This window comes from Malaya genurostris, chromosome 1 (genome assembly GCF_030247185.1).
Source record: "Malaya genurostris strain Urasoe2022 chromosome 1, Malgen_1.1, whole genome shotgun sequence".
Classification (NCBI taxonomy): domain Eukaryota; kingdom Metazoa; phylum Arthropoda; class Insecta; order Diptera; family Culicidae; genus Malaya; species Malaya genurostris.
Window position 1 is genome coordinate 70,763,212 of NC_080570.1, and position 23,828 is coordinate 70,787,039.

Sequence of the window (23,828 nt, forward strand, 5' to 3'; positions counted from 1 at the left end):
AAAAAATGAGATTCACGCTGAATGTGAGCGGTCTTAAAGTTCCGTTATGGAAAAAGTTAGAGTGACTATAATCAGAGTGGCGACAGCTGTTCGTTTGGAATGACAGCTCCCAGTTCCAAACGAGCAAACGACCTGTCAATTCAATGTAAAGCTAATGGAATGTTTTGAATTGTTGCCAAACTTACGGATGAGATGTCGTCACTCTGGTTATAGGCACTCTAGAAAAAGTCTTGCTCTTACCAGAGATGCCAGGTAATAATTTCAAATATTTGCAGCCAGGGTCTGTAAATCTGAAAAAAATTTGCAGTCAGCAAGTATGTCTTTTGCTGGCAGCAATTTCTCTATAAAGTATGACACGCAAAACTGACTTGGCGAGCAAAAAAAAAAAAGGTCGCAGCAATTTCAAAAGTCTGTAAATATAGGCGAAAGTCGGTGAGAATTTCAAGTCTGCGAGAATTTCAAAAGTCTGCACAACAAAAATTGTCTGCTGCACTATACCCCAAATCTGCAGATTTACAGACAAATCAGCAGACCTGGCATCTCTGGCTCTTACCGTGTTTCCTACACGGAACCGCAAATCAACCTAATTTTAAGTACATTCCACCCAATTTGGGGGTTTCGTTCAATAAACTAATTTTAGGTAAAGTGGCTCTAGGTAGTTTTCGTAAGACACGTGCAAAAAAATACTTAAAGATGGGTTATATTTACTCTACAGTTGAGTCGTATTGACTCAATTTCAAGTTAATACGGTTTACTTAATTTTAGCTTATTGAACGAAACTCTCGCTGTTGGGTGGTTTTGCTCTTTGTATTTTGACAACAATTGAAGGAGCGAATGAAAGGAAGTACTCAAAATTAAGTAAAAAGAAGTCAAATAATAGGTAGTTTTTATTTTCCGTGTAGTCGCGCGATCCCAATAGTGTCAGTCGCAGGGATGCCAGGTCATTTTTTCAAAAATCTGTGGTCAAACCCAAAACCTCACTACCAACACGCTCTGTACCTTTTTCCTCAACCGCTCTGTAGTTTTTGGTGCTAAACTGTGCTCGATTTCCAAAATCTGTGATTTATTCAAGAATCTGTGAAAATCTATGATCATTTTCAGAAATCTGTGTAAATCTGTTTCAGTTTTAAAATCTGTGCAGAAAATTCAAAATCTGTGAAACACAAGATTAATCTGTGAACCTGACATCCCTGGTCAGTCGTTTGCTTAAGCAGTGTCGTACACATTTATGTAGCGTTTACACTTCTGCTGGCTGCCAGCATGCTGGTGTCAGTGTACTGCCCTCTTAGGAAAAAAACGTTCAACGGTGGTCCTTCGTTGGTCCAATACGTTCAATCATTGGATCACCGTTTAACGTTTTTTCCTAAGAGGGCATACACTGACACCAGCATGCTGGCAGCCAGCAGAAGTGTAAACGGGGCATTAGGCTGTGAACCATCTCGCGGTTAATTTTAACTTTTGGTTGAAATCTGACGCTTGATGGTTATTTTGTGTCGAGTAGATAAATTTAACTAAAACTGCGGCCCATTTCAAAGTTTTACGGATGGAAAGTTATTTGGGTCACTAGAAATAATTTTTACTAAAGAATTAATATTAGAATTTTCATTGCAAGATTTTTTTCAGTGTCGGAAAATAACCACACTGAGCAAAATACCATAGTAACCGTAGCCTGTTTTCCATTGTCATTTCAACTATACGCTTAAATAGTAGCAACAATCATGATATATGACTATTCACCATCTGTATTGTATAAATTACTAGACAACAAAGACTACGACTTGACTAAACTATTTGTATTTATGACTTTTCTGGCATGGTCATCCTGACAATGGTAGTCATCTCAAATATAAGAACAAATAGTTAAAATCACAATTTCTAGTGAGGTGAAATTGCTCTCGAGCCTTGATATATATGAGGAGCTGAATAGTTATCGCTACCATGTAAATATGTACACAGTATAATAATGTTACCATAAATAGATACATGGTTTAAATGAAATGTGGAAGTTTGAAAACACTATTCATGTAGTCCATATCAACAGAATTTATGTAGTAAGCACATTTTCGTATAGTGTTTTTTAACCGACTATGTTTTTCATTTGTGCTGACTATACAAATTGTCAATAAACGGATATACTTTGTTATTGTCACATAAAGTTACAATACAGCAGACAATTTCGTAACACATCAGTGAATGATTTGAAAAAAATGTATATTGTGACTTATATTGTGCAATTTGGAAGGTCTTGCAGGTGAGTAAATTTTGTAGCCTTACTAGTTTCCGTCGTTGAAATTAAATTTTTCAACAATTTTGCCGGCAATGGCTGTTTTCTAGTGAAATCGACGTCCTGCACACTTAAAACCATTTCTTGAGCTCGGCATAATAAAATGCCGAAACTGATCAGCAACACCTAAATTTGCTGATTGCTCAGTAATCAATACGCATGTTTCTGAACTTCGTTAAATGCATTCACTGATATTTCGGTAAATCAAATGAAATGAATTTATCAGTAAACAACAGATATGCCGATATCAGCAAAGACGTTTGCCGAGATTTCGGAATATGCGCTAGCTGTTGCCGAGATTCAGCACGACAGCTGTCATTTATTGCCGCGTTACATTTTCGCTTCGCATTGCGCGATTATTTTCTGATGAAATTCTCGAGTGAAAAAATGGATAATCTGGAACGTGGAACCACTTGCAAGTAAAAATATTGAATAAATATAGTGACATGTTTCGCTTTATAAAAAGCGACTTTATCAGAGCACATTATAAGGGAAAAACACCCAACACGGGGCTCAAAGAGTCCTCGAGACAAAACTTTGTGGGGATATGCGAAAAAATAACTCAATGCATGGACAAATTCAATAGATCAAAGTAAGTTTATTTTTTGAACAATACCGTATATGCATCATTAAATATTGAACATTTTTGTATATTTATTTTTATTTTCATATTTCCAGCTCGACTCAAGGTGGCCGCACCCAGAAACGCCGCTTTTTATTATGCTACATGTTTTAAGGTAGAGGCTTTAAGCACTACTAGCGAAAAATTTGTAAGCCTCCTTTAAGTGTTAATAAAATGAATTTTTGATCCTGAATGGTGTGTTTATAATGTTGAGAAATTACAAACAAACAAAATTGACTAGATTTTTAATTACTAATGATTCGGTAATTTGTTTTTTCATTTTTTCGTTTTATTGGATTGCCGAATATTCAGCGAACGTTTCACTGAGCAAACAGTAAATCTTATGCTGACGATTTCGGCAATATTTGACGTTTGTTCAATTTGAGGGTGCCGAGACGCTCAGTTATTTTATTTTTGCCGAGATGATTGCTGATTACTCGGCTGTGCGAATCTCGGCATTTTTTTGCCGAGACTCAGCTAAAATATTTAAGTGTGTGTATAATTTTTATTATTCGTTATCGGTCGCTGTAGAAACAACATCAAGCGATTGATTAAAAACGACGAACATCATCCGATTCCCGGATTCAAATCGCTCGAATCCGACGAAAAAAATAACAATATATGGCAGGTGGGTATTGAGGTTTGTTTCTGGACTTCCATTTCCATTGGATTTCTTCCATTTCTTCTTCAGGAAAAACTTCACCGAACAGAGCCTGGGATCAACAGTTGCAACCAAGCAATGCTGCTCCGTGTCTACGTTGATAATCAATATTTCACCAGGCACATCATCATAATAAAATTGTAATAATTGCAAAAATAAAATAGAATTCAATGAAACTATTTTGATGTTCTTGTTCTAGAATTCAAATTCATAAAACTTTTTAACATTAGCTCATGTTTTGCTGATCTTCAGCATTGTTGAATCAACCACTGCCTTCAGTTTCGAAATAACTAGAAGTGAAATGTCAAAAATACCATGGCTCTGGTTATAGCGAAAACCACAATGTAAATAAAGATTCGGTCATGGTTAGCCTAACCATCTCAATCGTATTAGTTATTCATACAATATACTGTTCAATATTACTATTCTAGAGCCGATACCATTTATAGTAAACATGAACTTGACTATTGTTGAAATCATCTGATTTAATAGTCGGCTGAAAACTACTATACTCGCATGGTCACGTTGGCCCTCTATATAGTAACTGTTACCATAATATTTTTCTGAGTGCATCGATCTGTACACTGAAAATAATTTGCACGCTAGCATCATGTGCAAAGCATTCGATCTATCACTGCTTATAGAACACATGAAATTCATGAAAATAAACACTTAACTCATAAAATGAGTGTAAAAACTGTTGATATTTAGTGGAAAGCATGCTACGTTTATATGAAATGCACTTAAAAACGATCAGATATATCGTTACCTCTAGATTCTATATGCATTTCATGTGAATGTCACATAGTTTTCCACATAGATTTCATTTGAAACAGAGTTGACCGATTCAAGTGTTTTGCACATACATTTGTGCTGTACTCATTCCCACTAGAAAATGAAGTGATTAACACATGTAGTTCGATCCAATAGCAAAACACATTACATCCAAAGAAGAAATACATCGAAACTAAGTGAGTTTTCGAGAAAAATCAATCTACGGAAATGGCACTACTAACTTCTGGCATCTCTGTTCACAGCCTAAATGTACGACACTCACTCAAATCTCATCGCAATACTCGCCAATAATTGGCGATAATTACCGTGTAGCACACGAAAGCGGTTTGCTAGTAAGAAAAAACGATGGCCTATTCATCGTCTATCTGGGGTGATTCCCAAAATGACCCCCACTGCCACCCTGTGGGCGCTAGTTTTATTTTAAGTGGACAGTAATCTCTAAGTGCCCTCTTAGAAAAAAACGTTCAACGGTGGTCCTTCGTTGGTCCAATACGTTGGATCATTGCTCCAATGAACGTCCAATCAGTCGTTCAACGGGAGGCCAACACGAGACCTTCCTTTGCCGATTTTAAAACAGACCATTGAACCGAATGCCATTTTTGTCGTGAATACGACTTACTTTACTATGGGGTGCCTTTTCAAAATTTACGATAAGTTTTTGATCGTGAATATCTCTTGTTGTATCTAACGAATCAAGATAATTTTTGCTACATGCCATCGGGAATATGATCACAATTTTATGATAAAATTTTCAGTTGTGTGACATAATCTCAAATAATTCAAAATCAAACTTTTCTGAAATGTTTGGTATAAACGAGTATCAAAGAGGATAATTCATAAGGCGCGTTTGTCTTTCTCGTATTTTTAAAGCTCATAGCTCAGTGATCTGTGAAGGGATTTCTATAATCTTACTACCAATAGAATCGAGATTTTTCAACTTAGACGTGTATAGCAAAAGCATTGAAGTATTTCAATAGTACACTATTGAAAAACCTGTCTCATTTGACCCATGTCAACACCAGCCAATCCAGAACGCGTTCTTAGGAAGAAAACAAAATATCTGCTGCTGTACAACAAATCGTTTGAGGGAAATGTTCCGAAAAGTGGTGAATATCGTAGTGAGTTTCTCAATTTGGTCCTTCTGAATGCTAGAGACGAATCCCTACAAACGAAATCACGTAAAAGAAAGCTCCTAACAAAAATTGAATCAGTTTGGATTCTATCGCCAATGCGAGCAGATGTATTTTGTGTCGTTTGCAAAGCTAGTTTCGCTACCGACAAGAGCGATTACGTCACAGCTGCCAGTCATTTTCATTGGTGAAAAAACAACGGTGGAGAGCATCACACAAAATCAGCCGTTCTAATGGTTCTAAAAGTTTTTTAAAGAACTATTAGGAATTGTTTTTCTCAAGTCTAAGGTAAATTTCCTCAGTTTAGTGCAAATCTAAAATAGTTTGGTTAGATTTATGCACTTTTCGCTGTGTGAAATTCACAGTAATCGAGATCAAGTAAGCTTCACTACTTTGTTTTTGCTAAAAATGTGAAAAGGGGAAATGCTTACATAATTCATACAATTGATATTCGGAGGTGTTAAGAAACATGTCAGTTGTTTTCGTATTCACGACATCCAGTTATGTCTCTGACATAACCCACCCGCCTTTTTTCGTTGAACAAATCTGGCAGACAGAGGTCTATCGTTGAGCCATTTTTAATATGAGGAGTTGGAGCCCCGTTGGACTAGTTTTACTGGAGAATTTCTGAAATTTATTCCACTCATTTTTTTAAACTAACACTACATACCTGCACAGTCCTTCTACATCACGTAGAATAACAACAAATCTTATTTCTATATGAAGGTAACACCTAGATTTCACACTATTTTTGCAAGAGAAAAAACAACAACAAACCGTTGCAGCAAACTGAACGATTATTTCGTGCAGTATGTCGTTCAATAAGGTGGGTAATAAGTCTCATATATCATTAGAATAAAATCTATCTGAGAAAGGGTCAACTTGTATTCATGACAAGACAATCAAAGTGAGTATTTAAAAATGTTATGGGTGTTATGATCAAAAGTTGGTCAAACTAGATTCAAATCATGTCTATATTCCAAGATCATTTCATACAGAGTATAGATAAATTATTCACTCTTGCTTAGCAAGTACATTATTCGGGCATTTTGTTTGACTCATTCCATCAAGTTTTGTAGTGCATTTCCATTTTGGTAATTTCCCTCACCATAAGAACCGCAACTTGTCAGTTTTCCTTAAACTGCAACTCGCTGACAACAGCCTGCTGCTTCTTCTGTGGGCAGAACCACGGTACGCAAAAGCGGACAAATAGACCGAAAAAGGAACCGAGAAACAAGTCAAACACATTCGATATAACAAAAGGTTTAATTCACGTGTTTAATGTACAAAGTACTTCAGGACAAAGGAAAAAAAGTGGCATGTCTATGCGCTCTTGCTTTTTGTGTCGTTGAGGTTGGCGATCGTCTGCTGTTGGTAACGGCCAAGATGATTAAACGTGAAGGTGACGTGTTGTTATCTCCTACATCTTCTTGAGTCCCAATATTTTTCTATAGGACATAGCTATGGCGACCCGAGAGCACGGTTAATTTCCTTGAGCAGGACGTTGTTCGTGAAATACCATTCCATGATGCCGAGATGACAAAAGTACTACTTCAGGAAAAGAAACAAAAGTTTATTCAGGCGCTCCGGTACATATATTTTATGATTGATCATTCCGGTCGTAATTTCAATGACGCTCATCAAGCCATTGGGACAGATGGTGAGACAACACGCGATATTTCTTTAGCTCAATGTATTTGAAAATCCCTCTTCCAGTAGTCGTTGAATATTCCTGTTCAAGAAATCTTGTATGGAGAAGTTGGGACTCCGCTTGAAACAGATGAACACTTTTTTTGACAATTTTGCGACATCCAGCGTTCGATTTCAACCCATCCCGATTCAGTCTTGCTGGCGATCGATGAACTTTCTCCGAATACTTTTATTACAAGAGTACCTTACATTACCTAACAGTTATGGTCCTGGGGTGTCCATTGCTGTATCAAGCATGCGTTTCACATAACTCGGTCTATGGCTGCTTGACGCCAGCCCAGCCCATCGTAGAAGTCCGATTATAGATGTCCGTTTGATGGGTGGATCTAGAAGCTGTTGTAATTCGTGATTCATCCACGTTCCATCTTTCATCTGCACTGCACATAGATGGTTCTCAGCACCTCTCTTTCGAAAATACTAAGGGAGCGTTGGTCGGTTTCGAAAACACTAAGGGTTGGTTGATCAGATCGATGTATGTTTCCATCATCTTCTCAAGGTTACGTGTCACAATATCAATATCGTCAGCGAAGCCAAAAAGTTGTACGGACTTTCGGAAGATCGTGCCACTCGTGTCGATCCTCGCTCTTTGAATCACAGAGCAATATTGAACAAAATACAAGAGAGTCCATCACCTTGTCGTAGCCCTCTCCGAGATTCAAAGAGACTCGAGAGCGTCCCAGATACTCGTACGTAGCACATCACTCTATCAATCATTGCTTTGACCAATCGCGGTAGTTTATCCGGAAAACCGTATTCGTGCATGATCTGTCATAGCTGTTCTCGATCGATTGTTTATTACATAAGTTACGGTTAGTTTTAACAGATTAACCGAGTAGTTATCAATTTAACTAAGACAAAAACTTTTGAGTTTCACATGCTAGTTTTTTACTTTTAAACGCCATATTGAATGTTAAAAGTTTATACAATCTTCGTATCTCGTCCAACGACAGGCTAAAGATGGAGATCTTCAGGAATACTGCGCACATTTAAAATTCTTTCAGAAGAACTTTCCAAAGCAATAAGAAGTTCCACAATTACTTAAAAATCTACTTTCTTGCTGCTTAAAAATACAATCGAAACTTTTGAGAACTTAAAGTACAGAGCAAGATTCGCGTGAACTTTCTCGCTGGAGTACGCGTTTTACTTTTTGTGTACTTGAAAGTACAGAATAAGTTCCGCGTGAACTTTTTCGCTACATAGAAGCTGAACAATGTATTCTAGAAGCAGCTTAGAAGTTCGTTCGGTTGCGTCGTGCGAACTTTTAAGTGTGGATAATTACTTAAAATGGGCTGCTTAGAATGTTATTGATGAACTTTGAGAGCTGCTTAAGCTGAATCAGTCCCTTTTATCCGAACTTTTGGTTAGTTTGGTTATCTTCAATATAGGTGTCCCTGTTTGTCAAGGTGTAATAACCAATATCAAACAATATGAATAATTACAGAAAAATACACAGATTTGGCCACATACGCCTTACTCAAACTTTACCTGGTAAGCACTTTAAGCACTGATGAGCCGAAGGCAAAATGCGAAGAAAATTAAATTAAATTTGTGATTCTCAACAACAGAACATAGGAAATTTACACATGCGCCTTTGAGGCACTGCGACAATTTTTTCCAGGATGCAGTATTCACATTACAGCCACAATACATATAATATCTGATTTCGAAAAACGTCACGAAAGAAATTTTCAGCATTGCAAAATGTTTAATTTTTATTTCGCGCAGAATCTAATAAAACTGTTGAACTTCTGCATGCTGAAATACTGGTGATACATAAATATACAGTTCGGGACGCTGCCAGAACGTACGTACTATTATCCGCCAGAGCACGTGTGTTTGTCCCGGTGTTTATGAATGGCTGTAATAGAATAAATAAGCATCCAAAATTTTCATGACAAGAATTTATTATGCTGGCTATTTTCAACACGATCGACAATGTCACAAGATAAAAATTTCTGCAGTTCCTAGTAGAAATTATAATTTTCACTAATAATTGTTATTCGAAGGAACAATCCATCGCATGTGTACATATTCGTTAAGCTATTTTGTCTCCTAATGGTTTCTACGATTCCCACTAAATTTTAAATTAGATAACAATATTTTGATCGTCTACAGTGTCATATCGAATATGTATGAAAGATGGCAGTATTTATGTTATTACCACTATTTTGTTGCGTTAGCTAATCGCTTACCAAATTGAGATCTCTGGAAAACCTTTTAGATCGAATTAATTTAATTTTGCGGACTTGTTTGCAGCCAGCCCGATTTAATGAGATACTTTCTCACCATTCCCTCTGCCAGTGAACTCATGCCGTGGTCCAGAGAAGGCCGCCCAAGCAATACAGTTTTGAGACTAATGTATCGAGTGATTGGCAAGTTGAGCGAATTGCATAGCTGCAGTTCGTTTGACGTGAGCAGCTGCGCTCCAGGCTGCTGAGCCGGGTCCGGAAATGTCTGATTACCGGCAAAAGTTTGATGCTTCGAGGAATCCGTTCCCCGTAAGCTATCCGAGTAATTTCTGCTGCTGAATGATCCGTCGAAGGAGGCCCGGTCTTCGGTGTGGTGCATGAGCTTTTGTCCGATGGAATTTAAATTTCGGCCGTCGTTTTCGCTGTAAATTAAGCATCGTTTAATTCATCATTCATCATGCAGAAAAAAAAATATCTACCTTTTTCTTATTTGTGAGCTGGGCAACGCCATGGATCCCTTGGTTGTTTCGCATGAGACGCCTTTGTTTCGGTTGTCCTGTTAAAATTTGTCTTATACTGCCGGATATCGATTGGCCGTTGATACCAATTATACATGCAAGCTATTTTTGTTTTTCGATTGTTGAATTTTTCATTCGAAAAGCAACACGATGGATACAAGGGAGAAACATAAGAAATAATTATTATCATTAACATATCACATGATCATAGCATTCGATCGGACTCAAAATAGCTCTCATGTATAATTGAGTAGAAACGATCTCGGAAAATTTATGACTCATTCACATATCTTAGCATAACTCTCCGAGATCGGAAAATGTGTCGTATTTAAAATATACACTTACCGTACGTCCATGACCGTAAGGTCCAGTGTTTCTATGCTGTGCGGCCGCTGCATGCTGTTCAAAGTGAACGCATTCGTCTTTCCGTTGAAGTCCGTTCCAGCGGTATCTATTCAACTCAGACAATCTTATCCGAAGACTACGTTCTCGCTCAAGAGCGGCAATCAGTCTTTCGAATTCTTGTGACGTATAGAATTGAGAGAAAGTCCGCAACCGTTCTCGGAACTCGCGTTGATCACGATTCATACGGGCTCGTTTGGCGTTACCCCGGAAAAAATTCACCACCAATTGATAGTCACGGACAACTCGTTTCCGTCTGGCCCTTTCCCGGAGTCTTCTGGTGTAGATGTCAACTTGAGCCAATTTTAGTAACATATCGACATCATCATCGTCAGGTTGTAGCGTAAGGGTGGACACGAGTTGCTCTGCTGTTGGATCATACTCTCGCTCAAAATCATCACGATTTGGCATATATCCTAAAGCTGCTGCTTCTTCATTAGTACAGTCCATAGGAGGAAGCTTTTGTGTAAGTAACTGACTAAGAGGGCCCGTATCATCAGAAGTGTGATCTATCAACTGAGGACGGTGGTCAGGTGCCAATGACCAGGTATGGCGTCCTACAGTTCCATTAAGGAACTTAGTTACATATTCATCTTTAGCCTCTTCAGGCGTACGCGTTTCGATGTGTTTGCTTATGTCCTCCCAGTTACCGAATCCATATTGTTCAATTGCATCCAATAGATGAAGTTCCTCTCGGGCCGACCAGCCATTTTTTCCCCGGTATATAGAAAGAATTCCCGAGTCCATAAACTGATAAGAATGATCATTGCGATGCTGTCCGATTTCAGCTCCTGCACCAAAGCACTGCAAATACACACAAATTGTTATCAGCTGAGATCACTCATTACGCGGGTTGTTTTTTTATTTCATTCCCGACACTCATTCTCAACAGTTGATTCATGACGTCATCATCGGTTTTCTAGAAACGCCCGATTTTCACTCACAAAAGGTTATCTATTTTTTTACTTACTGCGAGGCAGAGCTCAAAATCCGAGCAAACGACGCAGTGCACCCTTATTCCAGGAATATCTTCCTGGCAATTCGTACAAGTATACTTGGCGAAGAGTTCTGCGTAAAAAAAATAACATGAATATGTCTAACATTACGATTTATGTGGTATATTATTTCTGAAAGGTATGAATGGTGTTGAGTACTTACCCGCCATTTTAGATGTACACTTTTGATGTGTGTAACTTTTACTGGATGCATAAGCCAATCTCAGTAACTCAGCCCAATCGTTTCGGAACGAGGATCGAAAAGTATGCCTCAGCAAACGGCAAAACGAGACGCAGTGCTCACCATTCCATTGCGAAGAGGAATGAATTCACAAAAATGAGTGTTAGACTGTAGAGTCCTCTCATTTTTCTGAGTGTACGAGAAATTAAACCACATCGAAGCTTTTTATAGCACTTCCAGTGCTCCCAAATCCTCGATAACAACAATTCACAATGCCACCTGTCAACTTCCATTTTCGAAACAAATTATAAGCGAGCTATGAGAGATAGATTATTACATTTAACATCAGACGAAAGAGAAAACTTTTGTCTGCCGTTTACTATTATGAATTACTCTCAGCGAGTGCCGAGTCATTCGAAATTACTCTTCAAAGTGAATGTTGATGGATGGCTTATTGGCCGTTTTCAAAAAAAAAACGCGTGAATTTTCCTAAGGTTGAACACTAAAATCACAAACTTTTTGACTAAGGTAACCGGCAAAATGAGTAGTAAAAATCATAAGACAAATCTTATGATGCATCAAAAATCATAAAAATCAGTAGTTCAAAAGATTAATATGAAAAATATTCCTCTATTGAAATGTTTATGATTCTGCAATAAACATATCATCTATCACTATTATAGTTTTCATACGAACAACTTATGAATTCCACAATATATGAGAGCAGTTTTGTTTGTCATAGAAATTTCGCACAATTTTCCTAAAAATTTCGTATGAATTTCATAAGGCTTTTGCATGGAATTCCAATTTTCGTGATTTCATAAAGCGGTCTTATGATTCGCAGTAGTCATGTTCGAGCCTCGACCTGGAAAATTTCTTAGTGTCGATAGGCTCAACCAACAGCAACAAATTATCAATAATCTCTTTTGCCTTCTGAATACTGAATATGGACTCGGGAACCGAATTTTGGATTGGATTCTGGAACAAAATTCGAAAACTGAATTCAGAACCTAGATTCTGATCTACCTGAATTCTGAGCACAATTTCAGGTTTAGAGTTTTGTTTCAAAATTCTGTTTCAGAATTTAGATTCAGATTATAGGTTCAGAAAATTAAGCAATGACGCTGGAACTGAATACTAATTCCGAATTCTGGAACTGATTTCTTGACTAGATTTGGGAGCTGAATATATTTCCTTAATTTATGTTCGGAATTTTAGGCCAGAATTGTGATTTCAGATTTCATATTCTGAATTCAAAACAGATTTTTGAACTTCGATTTCAGATTTTTGAACTGAATACAATTCCTTCACATTCAGGTTCGGAATTCAAGTTCAGAATTCAATTCTAGAACTTCTAGGATTATGAAAATGAGTTCAGTTTCATAACTTTAGAACTAAATGCATGTACTTAATTCATGATCTCGATTCCGAATCAGAATTTTGCAACTGAATTCGGAGCCTGTCCCAGATTTCGAGTCTAGTTCAGGAGTCCAGTTCCAGAATTATTGATCGATTATCGATATTCGGAGGTGTGAAAAAAGCTTGTCAGTTTTATTCTTATTCACTTCCATCACTTGATTATTCACAGTAATCATCTAAAAAAATCATCTTCTCTCACATTAAGAATCAATGACGGTGATCCTCAAAAAACTTTTATTCCACACTGCAGTAACAAAAATTTCAAATTCGTGTATTTGCTTATGCCAATTTCAACCAATCGTGAGTTGGTCCAAAACTGGCTCTAAAAGCGAATACAAAGTTGTCTGGTCCTGTCGTAGAGCTCCACCTTAGGTTGATGTCAGAGTGAGCGCGGAACGCGGACCGAAGCGAAGCGATTCAATGCGATGTACTGTTTTCGCATCGCATTCACTCTGACAGGTTGGCTTTGATCAACTGCAACTAGCTCGCACGCGCGCCTCGACGCTTCGCGTGACGCTTTCACTCTGGGGGAGGGGTCTTTGGTTTTGTGACAATTTGTGACAAAGGGGGGATGGGGAGTCAAAAATCGTCAAAAAAAAGCGTGACGTCTTTTAATGGACAGCTTTGATTAATTGAGTAAAAAAATACATCACAAGCCAATGCATTCTGTGGAAATCGACAGCCAACTTTATACATACAATTTGGGAACATCTCCAAACCGATTTCTCGTCAGAGAGCGCTTTTGGTGTCGTTGTCATTTAAACTATTATAGTCGGGTCTCTAACACATGGATCAATAAGTCCCGAGACTAAAGCAGAGATGGCGCTCGTAGTAAACCAGTAACCACGTCTTTCTAGAGTACTAACCTTTGCTTGAAACGGGTCAAAATTTTAAGTCGATCCGACCAGAAACAGCTGAGTTATCGAGGTTGGAGTAAAGTCGTTTTGTAGTTTGTTTAAAAAATTGGAAAACCCGAGTTTCGTGTTTTGATAAAACATTGTTTTTTAATGGGTAAAAACACCGTGCAAGCGAAACAATGGATTGAAAAATGTTATCCGGACTCTTGTCCATCAAAAGCAACGATTTGTCGGTGGTTCGCCGAGTTTAAACGTGGTCGTACCGACACAAATGACGCGGAACGCTCGGGTAGACCTGTGGAAGCCGTTACACCGGAAAATGTGAGTGAAGTGACAAAAATTATAATGAAAGATCGTAAAATGAAGCTCCGTGAGATTGCTGAGATGACAGAGATATCATATGGAAGTGTATTTACTATGAAAAATTGAGCATGAAAAAGGTTTTTTCCAAATGGGTGCCGCGATTGCTTTCGATGGAACAAAAACAGCAACGAGTCGATGATTCAAAAAGCAGGCGAAATTGAACGAATTGGGCTTTGATCTGCTTCCCCACTCCCATACTCGCCAGATTTAGCCCCCAGTGACTACTGGCTGATCTTAAAAAAATGCTCCAGGGTAAAAGATTTGGCTCATATGAGGAGGTCATCGCTGAAACTGAAGCTTATTTTGAACCGAAAGATAAATATTTTTAAAAACATGGTATTGAAAAATTGGAAAAACGTTGGAACCATTGTATCACCCTAAAAGGTGATTATGTTGATAAATAAAAAAAAATTTTGCAAAAAAAAGTTGTTTCCATTATTAGTCTCGGGACTTATTGATCCATGTGTTATATGTATATATTTTGTCTCTAGATGTACAGATTTTAAAGTATGCGAAGCGTTTTGAACTTACACTCCCTTGTTAAAAACGGCATAAATTATCATTTCAATCAACTGCTAAATTCATAATAATGAGTTGGATATTTTTGTGGTTCCAGCGATTAGGGGTGTACAAAATTGTCAATGACCCTAAAGAAACAGTACAAAACAATAGACGCTATATTCAAGAGAAATCAGATTCAAAATGCGTCGAGCTCGAGCTAAACTGCCTAAAACCATTCAACAGTGTTTTCAAGAGGCGGAAGTGAAATTTTGGCTCGCGATCTCGAAACCATTGATAACTCAAAGTGTAGTCGAAAATCGCAGTGTGTTTTTTTTATCTTTTCAAACCTGGGTATCTGTTTATTGAAGCAGTTAAAAAGAATTCAAGGATATTTCAAGTGAGTCAAGAAACGGTGATCGTAATTTGTACTATTTTGTATTTTCATGTTACATCAAGTCATGCATTGTTGATTATTCACTAGCATTTCAGTTTGTGCGATTATCGATGGAGATGAAGGAAAACGGAGACTACAATAAATGTTCATTTTCATGTATTTTCAATTGCAACTTACTTAATTCGACACAGTTCATTTCCTTTGCTTATATACACAGACAGAAGCTTTTCATTTCATGCACAATGAATGTTTTTCTCTAAATGTACGTATGTTAGAAATTATTACAAGTAATATTGCATCTGGCACTCTTTGATTTCTGTTTGACTCTACGGTGAGTTCAATCTGTACAGTATATTACGATGTCATGTAAGTTTTTTACGAGTATTCTTCTATATTTGTTATAATACGCTTTGGTCTTGTTTGACATTCATCTTAAATTCAATGCCCTTATTTATTCTTAATATTGTATTTACAGTTATTACTCAATACGGACACGTTTCTTATGGCCTCAGCTTCGTGAATGCAGGATTTCCTGACTAGTTGCTCACTTCTCTCGATGTAGTTGATTGATTAGTTGGATTTCATAAAAATTAAAACACTTTAATAAATACAGTCTTGTGCTTTGTTCTTAACAAATAACAAAATACTATCGCACTCACACATACGCATAAAATCAATCATACTCGTTTTAAAACAGATGTTTCCTAATGTTAAATGCTCGCGGAATTTACTTCCGCGCTCGTGTAATACAGTGTCCATGGCTCGGCATCGTATCTTCGTCTATCAAAAGGTACTTTCGGTAGTATGGCTGTGATTGAATGGGTACATTCGCATCCGTTCGCAGCCGTCGTTGTCATCTGACTCCTCGTCACTAGACGGTGGCGTCTCCAGAGTCGGTAATCCGAGATCCAGATACTCCTCGTTGGATGTTATCGCAACCAGTCGGTCCAAATTTTGAACTAACTCGCTGAATGTTGGTCGCACCTTTGGCTTGTAGTTCCAGCATTCTCGCATCACCACATAGCTGTAAAGAGTACGAACGATTAGGATTTGCAATTCGGCTAGAAACAGGATCCAACTGCTTACATGTGAATTGGGCAAAGAGGTGGTTGCTCCAGTCGCTTACCCTTCTTCAGATGCTCTAACAAGTTATCCCAGGTAGGAATAGAAGAGTAAGGATTTCCACCGAGCGTCATAATTTCCCAAAGTAATACTCCAAATGACCAGCTGCAAATGAGCATGAGATTTTGAATAAGATTTTGAAACAAATTCTAGTGATAGGATAATAAAAACTTACACGTCGCTTTGGGAGTCATAAAATTTCTCTTCGAGAGATTCTGGGGCCATCCACCGAATCGGTAATTTTCCCGTCGTTGTTTTCCGGTAATACTCTTGACTATGGATGTCGCGCGCTAGTCCAAAATCGGCAATCTTCATAACGAATCCATCACTAACCAGTACATTACGCGCTGCCAGGTCACGATGAATACACTAATTGCAGAGTGAAAACGATTAGAAATAAATTTTGTTTTCAAAATTTGCTAGTTTTTTTACCCTGCGTGATGCTAAATGTTCCATTCCACGCGCAATCTGGTAGGCAAACGATATCAGTTCCTTCAATGTAAGGATTTTCTTTTCTTTCTCTCCGATAATCGAATCTTCATAATTAGCCGTTCCGAAACGGTGACTTCGTAGAAAATCCTTCAAGTTTCCGTGTGGTGCATATTCGACAATAACATACAATGGTCCGTCTTTGCAGCAACATCCAAGCAGATTGATGATGTTGACATGTTTTCCAATCATTTTCATGACCTCCATTTCACATACCAAATCTTTAACATCGGCGTCAGTGTGACCCTCTGCAGAGCAAAAATAATGATTAATTTTTCTAAAACTGTCGTATTGGTTAAAAATATTACCTTTTAACATTTTGACCGCTACAACAGTGGAAGTTTGTCCTTTGACTAGCCCTTGAGCTTCTGCCATTACAACCTTACCGAAGGCACCCTCGCCGAGATTTTTACCTAGTGCTAGCTTATTGCGTGGAAACTCCCAGTTTAGATCGATGGGAAATTCGTATTCGGAGATCAGCGTTGGGTCACAGTTTCCACTTTGAACCAGAGTCGACCGTTGTTTTTCTATTCGAACGATCGGCATTTGCTGTAAGAGGGAAATAGTTTATTGTGATACGGAACTGAGTTTATGAAAACTAATGGCATTTGAAGCTTGAGTCGTATGAAATCTGAAATTGGGTAAATCAATCGTGTCAAATCACAGCAAGCGTTGCATTGGAACTAAGAATCGGAAGCTGTATTTGAAGTAATATGATCAGTATCTAACGGGGAAACAGATTGGAAAACCGACATGTGAACACAATGATGTAATGAAAACCGCGAAAATGTTACCGCAGAGACGGGACTCGAACCCGTAGCTAACTCCTAACCGGGGAAATTGTTTTACCAATTAAACTACCCTGCATATGAAAACACATGAAGAGAAAAAGTCCAATTGATTGGACGAAACTAAGCATGCTTCGCTCTACTTAGCCACTACGGTATTCACTTACAGTCCCGTATCGACGGAAACAAATTCAACAGAAACACATACAATGATCACGAGTCTATTTCTACCCATCTGCTTTTGCCGCACGATACTGATTTGAGACTTTTGTTTTTGTCTATTTCGCTATCTACGGGATAACACACGATAGTTTCATCCATCGATTTAATGGATCTCCACTAGTGTGTGGTAGCAGCAGTGACGATTGTGTGATCTCAAACACAATGGTAAAGGTAGACAAACCTTTTATTGTCCTTCAACGATTTTGTTTTAGGCTTTGTTAAGCCGTAAAGTCGCCTTGAGCTAGTTTTAATATGATCAGTATCTAACGGGGAAACAGATTGGAAAACCGACATGTGAACACAATGATGTAATGATCGATACGGGACTGTAAGTGAATACCGTAGTGGCTAAGTAGAGCGAAGCATGCTTAGTTTTGTCCAATCAATTGGACTTTCTCTTCATGTGTTTTCATATGCAGGGTAGTTTAATTGGTAAAACAATTTCCCCGGTTAGGAGTTAGCTACGGGTTCGAGTCCCGTCTCTGCGGTAACATTTTCGCGGTTTTCATTACATCATTGTGTTCACATGTCGGTTTTCTAATCTGTTTCCCCGTTAGATACTGATCATATTAAAACTAGCTCAAGGCGGCTTTACGTCTTAACAAAGCCTAAAACAAAATCGGTGTATTTTGAAGGTTCGGGGAGAAAGCAACCCGTAAGCAATCAAACAGGACACTTAAACAGAATCTAGTGACCAAAAGCCGTATCCGGAAGTTGCACAATTAGGTACTTAAGAAAAACAAAGGATACATCTTTATGGACGACGAAACGCTCGTGGAGCCATTGATTGAGGTGCTGTCCCTAGCAAGTCTAAATTCATTTCGCAATATCTGACAAGGTATTTGCAGCAGTGACAAACTAGACTATAAATTTATTAGCTGCCAAAAAAGCGTATGCTTCCGTATATAGAAGCACGAATTGGCCTGATTCGGCAAGCTGTCACTAAAGCGAAGAAGTGATATCCAGACAAAGCGAAGAAGTGGTATCCAGACAAAGGGATGGATTTCAATTCCGCTCAATTGAGAAACATTGAACAGTTGTCTAACAGAAGTTGAAGAAAAGTGAAAAGGTGTGACGAGATGTGACAGAAATGAGGTGGTGGAGGGACAAATTGGCCGCTCAGGTTAGCCAAAAATGTGTACAAAATATGATATTCGGTGATATTCTGAGATAAGCTAGAGGCATCCATCTCCAAAGAAAAACTGGAATAATTCTGTTATTATTTTCCCTTCAAAAAGTGCAATCATTTTGGGTACTTAACATTGATATCTCAATAACATGTTTCCGAGATAAAGAAGTTCAGAGATTAAATGATTCAAGCTTCAGTAATGTTGAGGTACGATCGAAAACTCGCTTACGAATTTTGCTATTACTCACCATAGCCTCCGTAACACCTGGAATGTTATTCTCTATAGGTGGCTGCTTCAGCACGATTACTTTTTTTGTCCATTGATTGACATGTTCCATGGCACGATGTTTCATCTTTTCTCGTTTTAGTTTCTTACACACGATCACAACTATTATTGCGAGAATCATGAAACATCCCGACAGAACAGTAGTCATTATCGTTATAAGCGTTGAGTGTGGTCTGACAGGATGCGCCGTTGGTGCGTCGTCCTCCGGGAATTCATCCACAACACGAAGATACGCACTCTCATAGGATGCACCGAGTGTGTTCGCCGCCACACAGGTATACCATCCTTCATCTGCATGGGTGACGTTCTCGAGACTAAGAACTTCTGGATTATCCGAGTCACGCTGTTTGGTAAGAAATGAATTTTTAGAATCAGCTACCCGATAAACGCAGAAAAAAATCTTATCATGCAAGGTTAGTAAGAGTAGGTACCTATCTCTAGGTTAGTCGATCCTTTTCATGCAATTACGTTTGCTCTAGAAACAACCATCACCTTCTTATTTTTAATAAATGCACATTCCGTACAGAATCCCTTGAATTTGACCCATTGGATGATCTTGGTAAGATCACTCAACACTTTACATTCCATAGACACGTTAGAACCGGCAACGGCAGTAATGTTCGTTAACGATTTTGTAATTATCGGCTTGTGATTAACACGATCTGTAAAAGGAAAGATATTTCGGTTCAAGCTAATACTAAACAAACCAGCACCAAGAAAACATCAATCGGAACAATCTGCCACCAAATTTAAAATCAACCATCGAGCTAATCAATAAACCACCACCATCGCAAAGAAACAGCTTCATAATACCTCCAACTTGGTAATATTCTCCGGTATCTCCGGATTAGCCATATTGATGATGTGGAATTTAATCCACTCGATATGTGGTTCGAGATCCGAAATCGTCCGGCACTCAAACATGGCCGTTGAATTTACCAATACGGTAGTGTTTTGTAGAAAACCTTCCTTGATATAAGGACGCGCCGGAAAGCGATCTAAGAAGGATCGATGTGTTCGTTACGTTGTCTCATTGGTGGGTTATGGTGAATATTGACAAACTGTACAAATCTTAAATAAACTCTTACCTTTCACTTCCAGTTTAGTGGTGAAGCTGACACATCCAAAGTCATTACACACATTACACGTGTACGCTCCGGAATCTTTCGGTACCAAATCTTCCAAAACGATCGACCACTTGGCATACTTGACCGAACCCATGCTGCGCACTATTTTTTGGTTGTCCTTCGTCCATGTTATGTTCGGCATCGGATTGCCGTCCGCTGGACAGCGAAGACGGACCATATTACCGGATGGTTTTGGCATCAATCCCACCATGTGTTCACGTTTAGTAAAAAATGGCAGTCCAGGGCTCAATTCGCCATTGGCGACTACGGCGGTTGGATGATTCTCCGTGGTTTCTCCAATAGGAGCCCCTTGCTCAACAACTCCAGTTTCTTCTTCATTATCCTCTTCGTCATCAGTTTCTTCATAGTCTAGATAATTGTGTTCGTCATCTACGTAGTCAGGACTATCTGGTTCTTCACTATCCGATAGTTGTGAGTGACTTTCCATGTTGTTATACTGAATATAAGGCACTTCTGGGTTATCCTCTACTTCTAGCTTAGTAGTGGAGTTAACACACCCGTTGCTGTTGCAAACTTTGCATGCATACACTCCACTGTCTTCTGGATCTAACGAGCGCAGAAGTATACTAGATTTATTTCCAACCTTTGTATTCAACATTCTGTCATCTTTAATCCAACTTATTCGAAACTTGGGCTCCCCCATGATCTCGCACTTCAGTTTGTAACTATCCCCTGCTTTTCGCATCACATTGATTACTTGATCTTTACTCCCAACCACGAACACCGGAGGTCCTTCGAGAAGATAGTTGTCAACAATTTCCGTAGGTACTCGTGGTGTGGTACCTTTCGACGATTCTACGATTATTGCCGAAAGCAAGCTTTTCTTCTCCAGATTGGCAATACGAGCAACACTTGCACCGCCTGAGCCGCTTCCTGGCGAATCATTTTGGTAGCTATCGGCCGCCTCGTGTTGACTGAACACCGACAGGGTCAAGTTTGACCACTCGCTGAACTCCGACCCACACGAATAGTACCCGGCATCGGTTCGTTTGACAGCGTTGAATTTTAATCTGTTGAGATCGAAAATAAAAGAAATCCTTTAGAAAAATGGGGCCATGTTTACTGGGAATAGCTATTGGTTGAAAGATACAAAATCTAGACCCAAAAACTCTCTGTGTTATTATTTTTCAGTATTCAATGAAAGACCACCTAGAAGATAATTTATGAATAAAAACTTTCGCCATTACAAACTAAATAAAACATTTGTATTTGATTGTTGTGATTCGAAGGAATTCAAAAGTATCGGCTTCTTCTATCTAATAGATATAATCGTTCCACACATGAAACAAAAAGATCAAATGAGTTCAGGCGCTGTTGAACAGTCCCTCGCACTGTGCTTCAAGAATTTTTTGGGCTACCTTTTACCAGAGGATAAATTTTGAGAAAGCTTCCCATAATAAAGTAAGAAGTATTCACGTCAAAACTAAAATCTTCCTCGGACTTCGAGACCAATACTGCCCATACTTGCATATCAGTCCCATATGGAAAATCGGCATGTTGAGAAAAAGACGATTAAAATTTTATTTTCGAATTTTTTGATTTATTGTGCTACCTAATGCTAAATCGTGGTATTATTACATGAAATATCGGTAATACACCTTTGCTTTTCCAATATTGAAACAAATGAAATTATTGATATTTGCACTGAATGGGACTGATATGCGGGTACTTTTCATATGGGACAGACATAAGTTGATATTTTTTTCACATTTTTCTGAACAAACCATAAACTTTTATTGCAACTTCTGAGAGTATATTAAGGATAGATTGCATTCCTGAAGCTAACTCAATATTGGCGAAAATCGATATGGGACTGATATGCGAGTATGGGCAGAATATTTAATATGCAATTTAACACTAGTAGCAATAATCCTACAAACGTTAACCAGTTTATGTAGTCAGTGACCTCTTTTATGATAAACCATTGAAACTTATGAAACGTGAAAAAATCATATGTAAATCGAGGCGATTAAGTAAAAAAACTGCTGTAATGTAAGCTTCAAATGTGTAATCCAAATGAATCACTTAAATTCAAATCACTGTCTTTTTTTAATTTGTTTTGAAGACCAGAAAAAAATACCATCAATCGAACGACATTCTATCTATTAAAGTGTCAATATTTCCATCAACCCCTAGTTAAAAATTTCCGATACTGAATGGGAGATCCACGCGCCAACCATTTTCTCACTCTATACATTTTCCAAATCATAAATCGCAATTTTATCGTTACGAACGGTTGATCTTTCCGTTTCCGCTTTCTACGCCGACACAGGTTAAGAGTTCAAATGAGACAACCTCGTGAACCTTCTTCAACTGCTATTCGCTGAAATCCCTCAAAACATCAAAACAATATTCATTCACATCCTACAGGGGTCGGATCGGTCGTACGATGATCATACCGCAGTGTGTTTTGTCAAACAAGAGGAAGGGAAATGTTTTCCGAGAAGTAGGCACGTGGATTGCGGGATGCTTCCTTCTGCGATGTATGTATATATGTATGTTTATTTTTCCATCATCCAATAAATGTATAGTAGGCTGTTGTATTTTCACTCTCCACGACGCTACTTATGACTGCTAGGTAGACAGCTATGAGAGCGCAGAAAAAGCAGATGTGTTTCAAGGCATAATTGGAAGTAACACTGCCAACAGAGGATTGAACCGCCCAAGGTTATGAGGAAAGGAAATTGTTAAATTTTCATGAAGTACATTTCGCAAGGCTAAAAAGTACAGTCGATATGGATCTATTTCAGCATTTTTTTTTCGGTTTAATCATTCTTGATAACTTAAATACTTTTAATAATTCATAACAAGAAGAAAACAGTATTTCCTCACAAACCACGAGAGAAAATGCAGCATTGAATTTTCTTCTACTTTGTAGTTTCGGAATTCGTATACATTTCGAAAAGTATTATAACCCCTTTTTATTTTTAGCCTGCCAGCACAGCAAACCCCGAGTATTATTTTTACTGCTTCCACTGTTACGGGGGAGTAATTTCATGGATCTGTTGAAATTGCACGCTGCGTGAAATAGGTGCTCTTCTGACAGATGAAATGTACTTAACCATACTTTTCGTTCGACCTAGCTAGATCTGCAGTATTTCCCCGAACGATGTGCTATTCACGCAAAACAAATTCACCAGTACGTCACCGAAATGCTTCCAATTCACGATTGCCACTCAAACGAGAGGGAAGAGCTTATCGGAATTAGACGTGTTCAGGAGCTGTTTTGAATTCCAATGGCATCAAATAAATGCCTGGTGGTTACTTATTTGAGAATTTTATAGGTTTCTTTTGTCTGTTCTAAACAAGGACTGCCAAACAAACATATAATCTAGTGTAACAATCAAATAAGCACGGATCAACATGCAGAACACTTTAGCGGTTGGATTGTTTGACAGACCGATTATCTGCGCCGAACAGCATTCGGTACTACAAACCGCGACTATGTCAAATCGAGCATGGCAATGTTGAAACAATAAATTAACATGCTCTTAGCGTACTATTACCTTTCTTGTGCGGCTTGTTAGTGGGGTATGTTGTACATTCGATGCTGGTCACCCGAGAAACAATACCGATTGATATTTATGTCACAATTACCAGGCTCGTTCAGGGTCCTACCCGAG

General features: G+C 38.4%; 2 protein-coding genes across 4 annotated transcripts in view; both read right to left on the reverse strand.

The window, feature by feature from the left end:
- Positions 1-9,088: 9,088 nt before the first annotated feature.
- LOC131440384 (transcriptional adapter 2B-like) lies at positions 9,089-11,613 on the reverse strand. 2 transcript variants are annotated; one of them, XM_058611641.1, is made up of 5 exons: positions 11,470-11,613; positions 11,282-11,379; positions 10,255-11,115; positions 9,871-9,947; positions 9,089-9,813 (listed from the first exon to the last, which is right to left on the reverse strand). In XM_058611641.1, exons 1-5 carry the CDS (start codon positions 11,474-11,476, stop codon positions 9,435-9,437), a joined length of 1,422 nt encoding a protein of 473 aa, XP_058467624.1. In that variant the 5' UTR covers positions 11,477-11,613; the 3' UTR covers positions 9,089-9,434. The 2 variants fall into 2 exon arrangements, with proteins under 2 accessions (XP_058467624.1, XP_058467625.1); XM_058611642.1 differs by having other exon boundaries at positions 9,570-9,813; positions 9,871-10,011.
- Positions 11,614-15,046: 3,433 nt separating this feature from the next.
- LOC131440385 (fibroblast growth factor receptor homolog 1-like) overlaps positions 15,047-23,828 on the reverse strand; it is a 93,450-nt gene continuing 84,668 nt past the window's right edge. Inside the window, exons 4-11 of one of the 2 annotated variants that reach the window (XM_058611644.1) lie at positions 20,146-21,215; positions 19,550-19,719; positions 19,020-19,400; positions 16,941-17,181; positions 16,576-16,880; positions 16,319-16,512; positions 16,108-16,248; positions 15,047-16,045 (exon numbers count right to left, since the gene is read on the reverse strand). In XM_058611644.1, coding sequence (XP_058467627.1) covers positions 15,805-16,045; positions 16,108-16,248; positions 16,319-16,512; positions 16,576-16,880; positions 16,941-17,181; positions 19,020-19,400; positions 19,550-19,719; positions 20,146-21,215 — 2,743 coding nt within the window. In that variant the 3' untranslated portion in view covers positions 15,047-15,804. Of the gene's footprint in view, positions 16,046-16,107; positions 16,249-16,318; positions 16,513-16,575; positions 16,881-16,940; positions 17,182-19,019; positions 19,401-19,549; positions 19,720-19,870; positions 20,056-20,145; positions 21,216-23,828 lie in introns of both variants that reach the window. The other variant, XM_058611643.1, reaches the window with a different exon arrangement.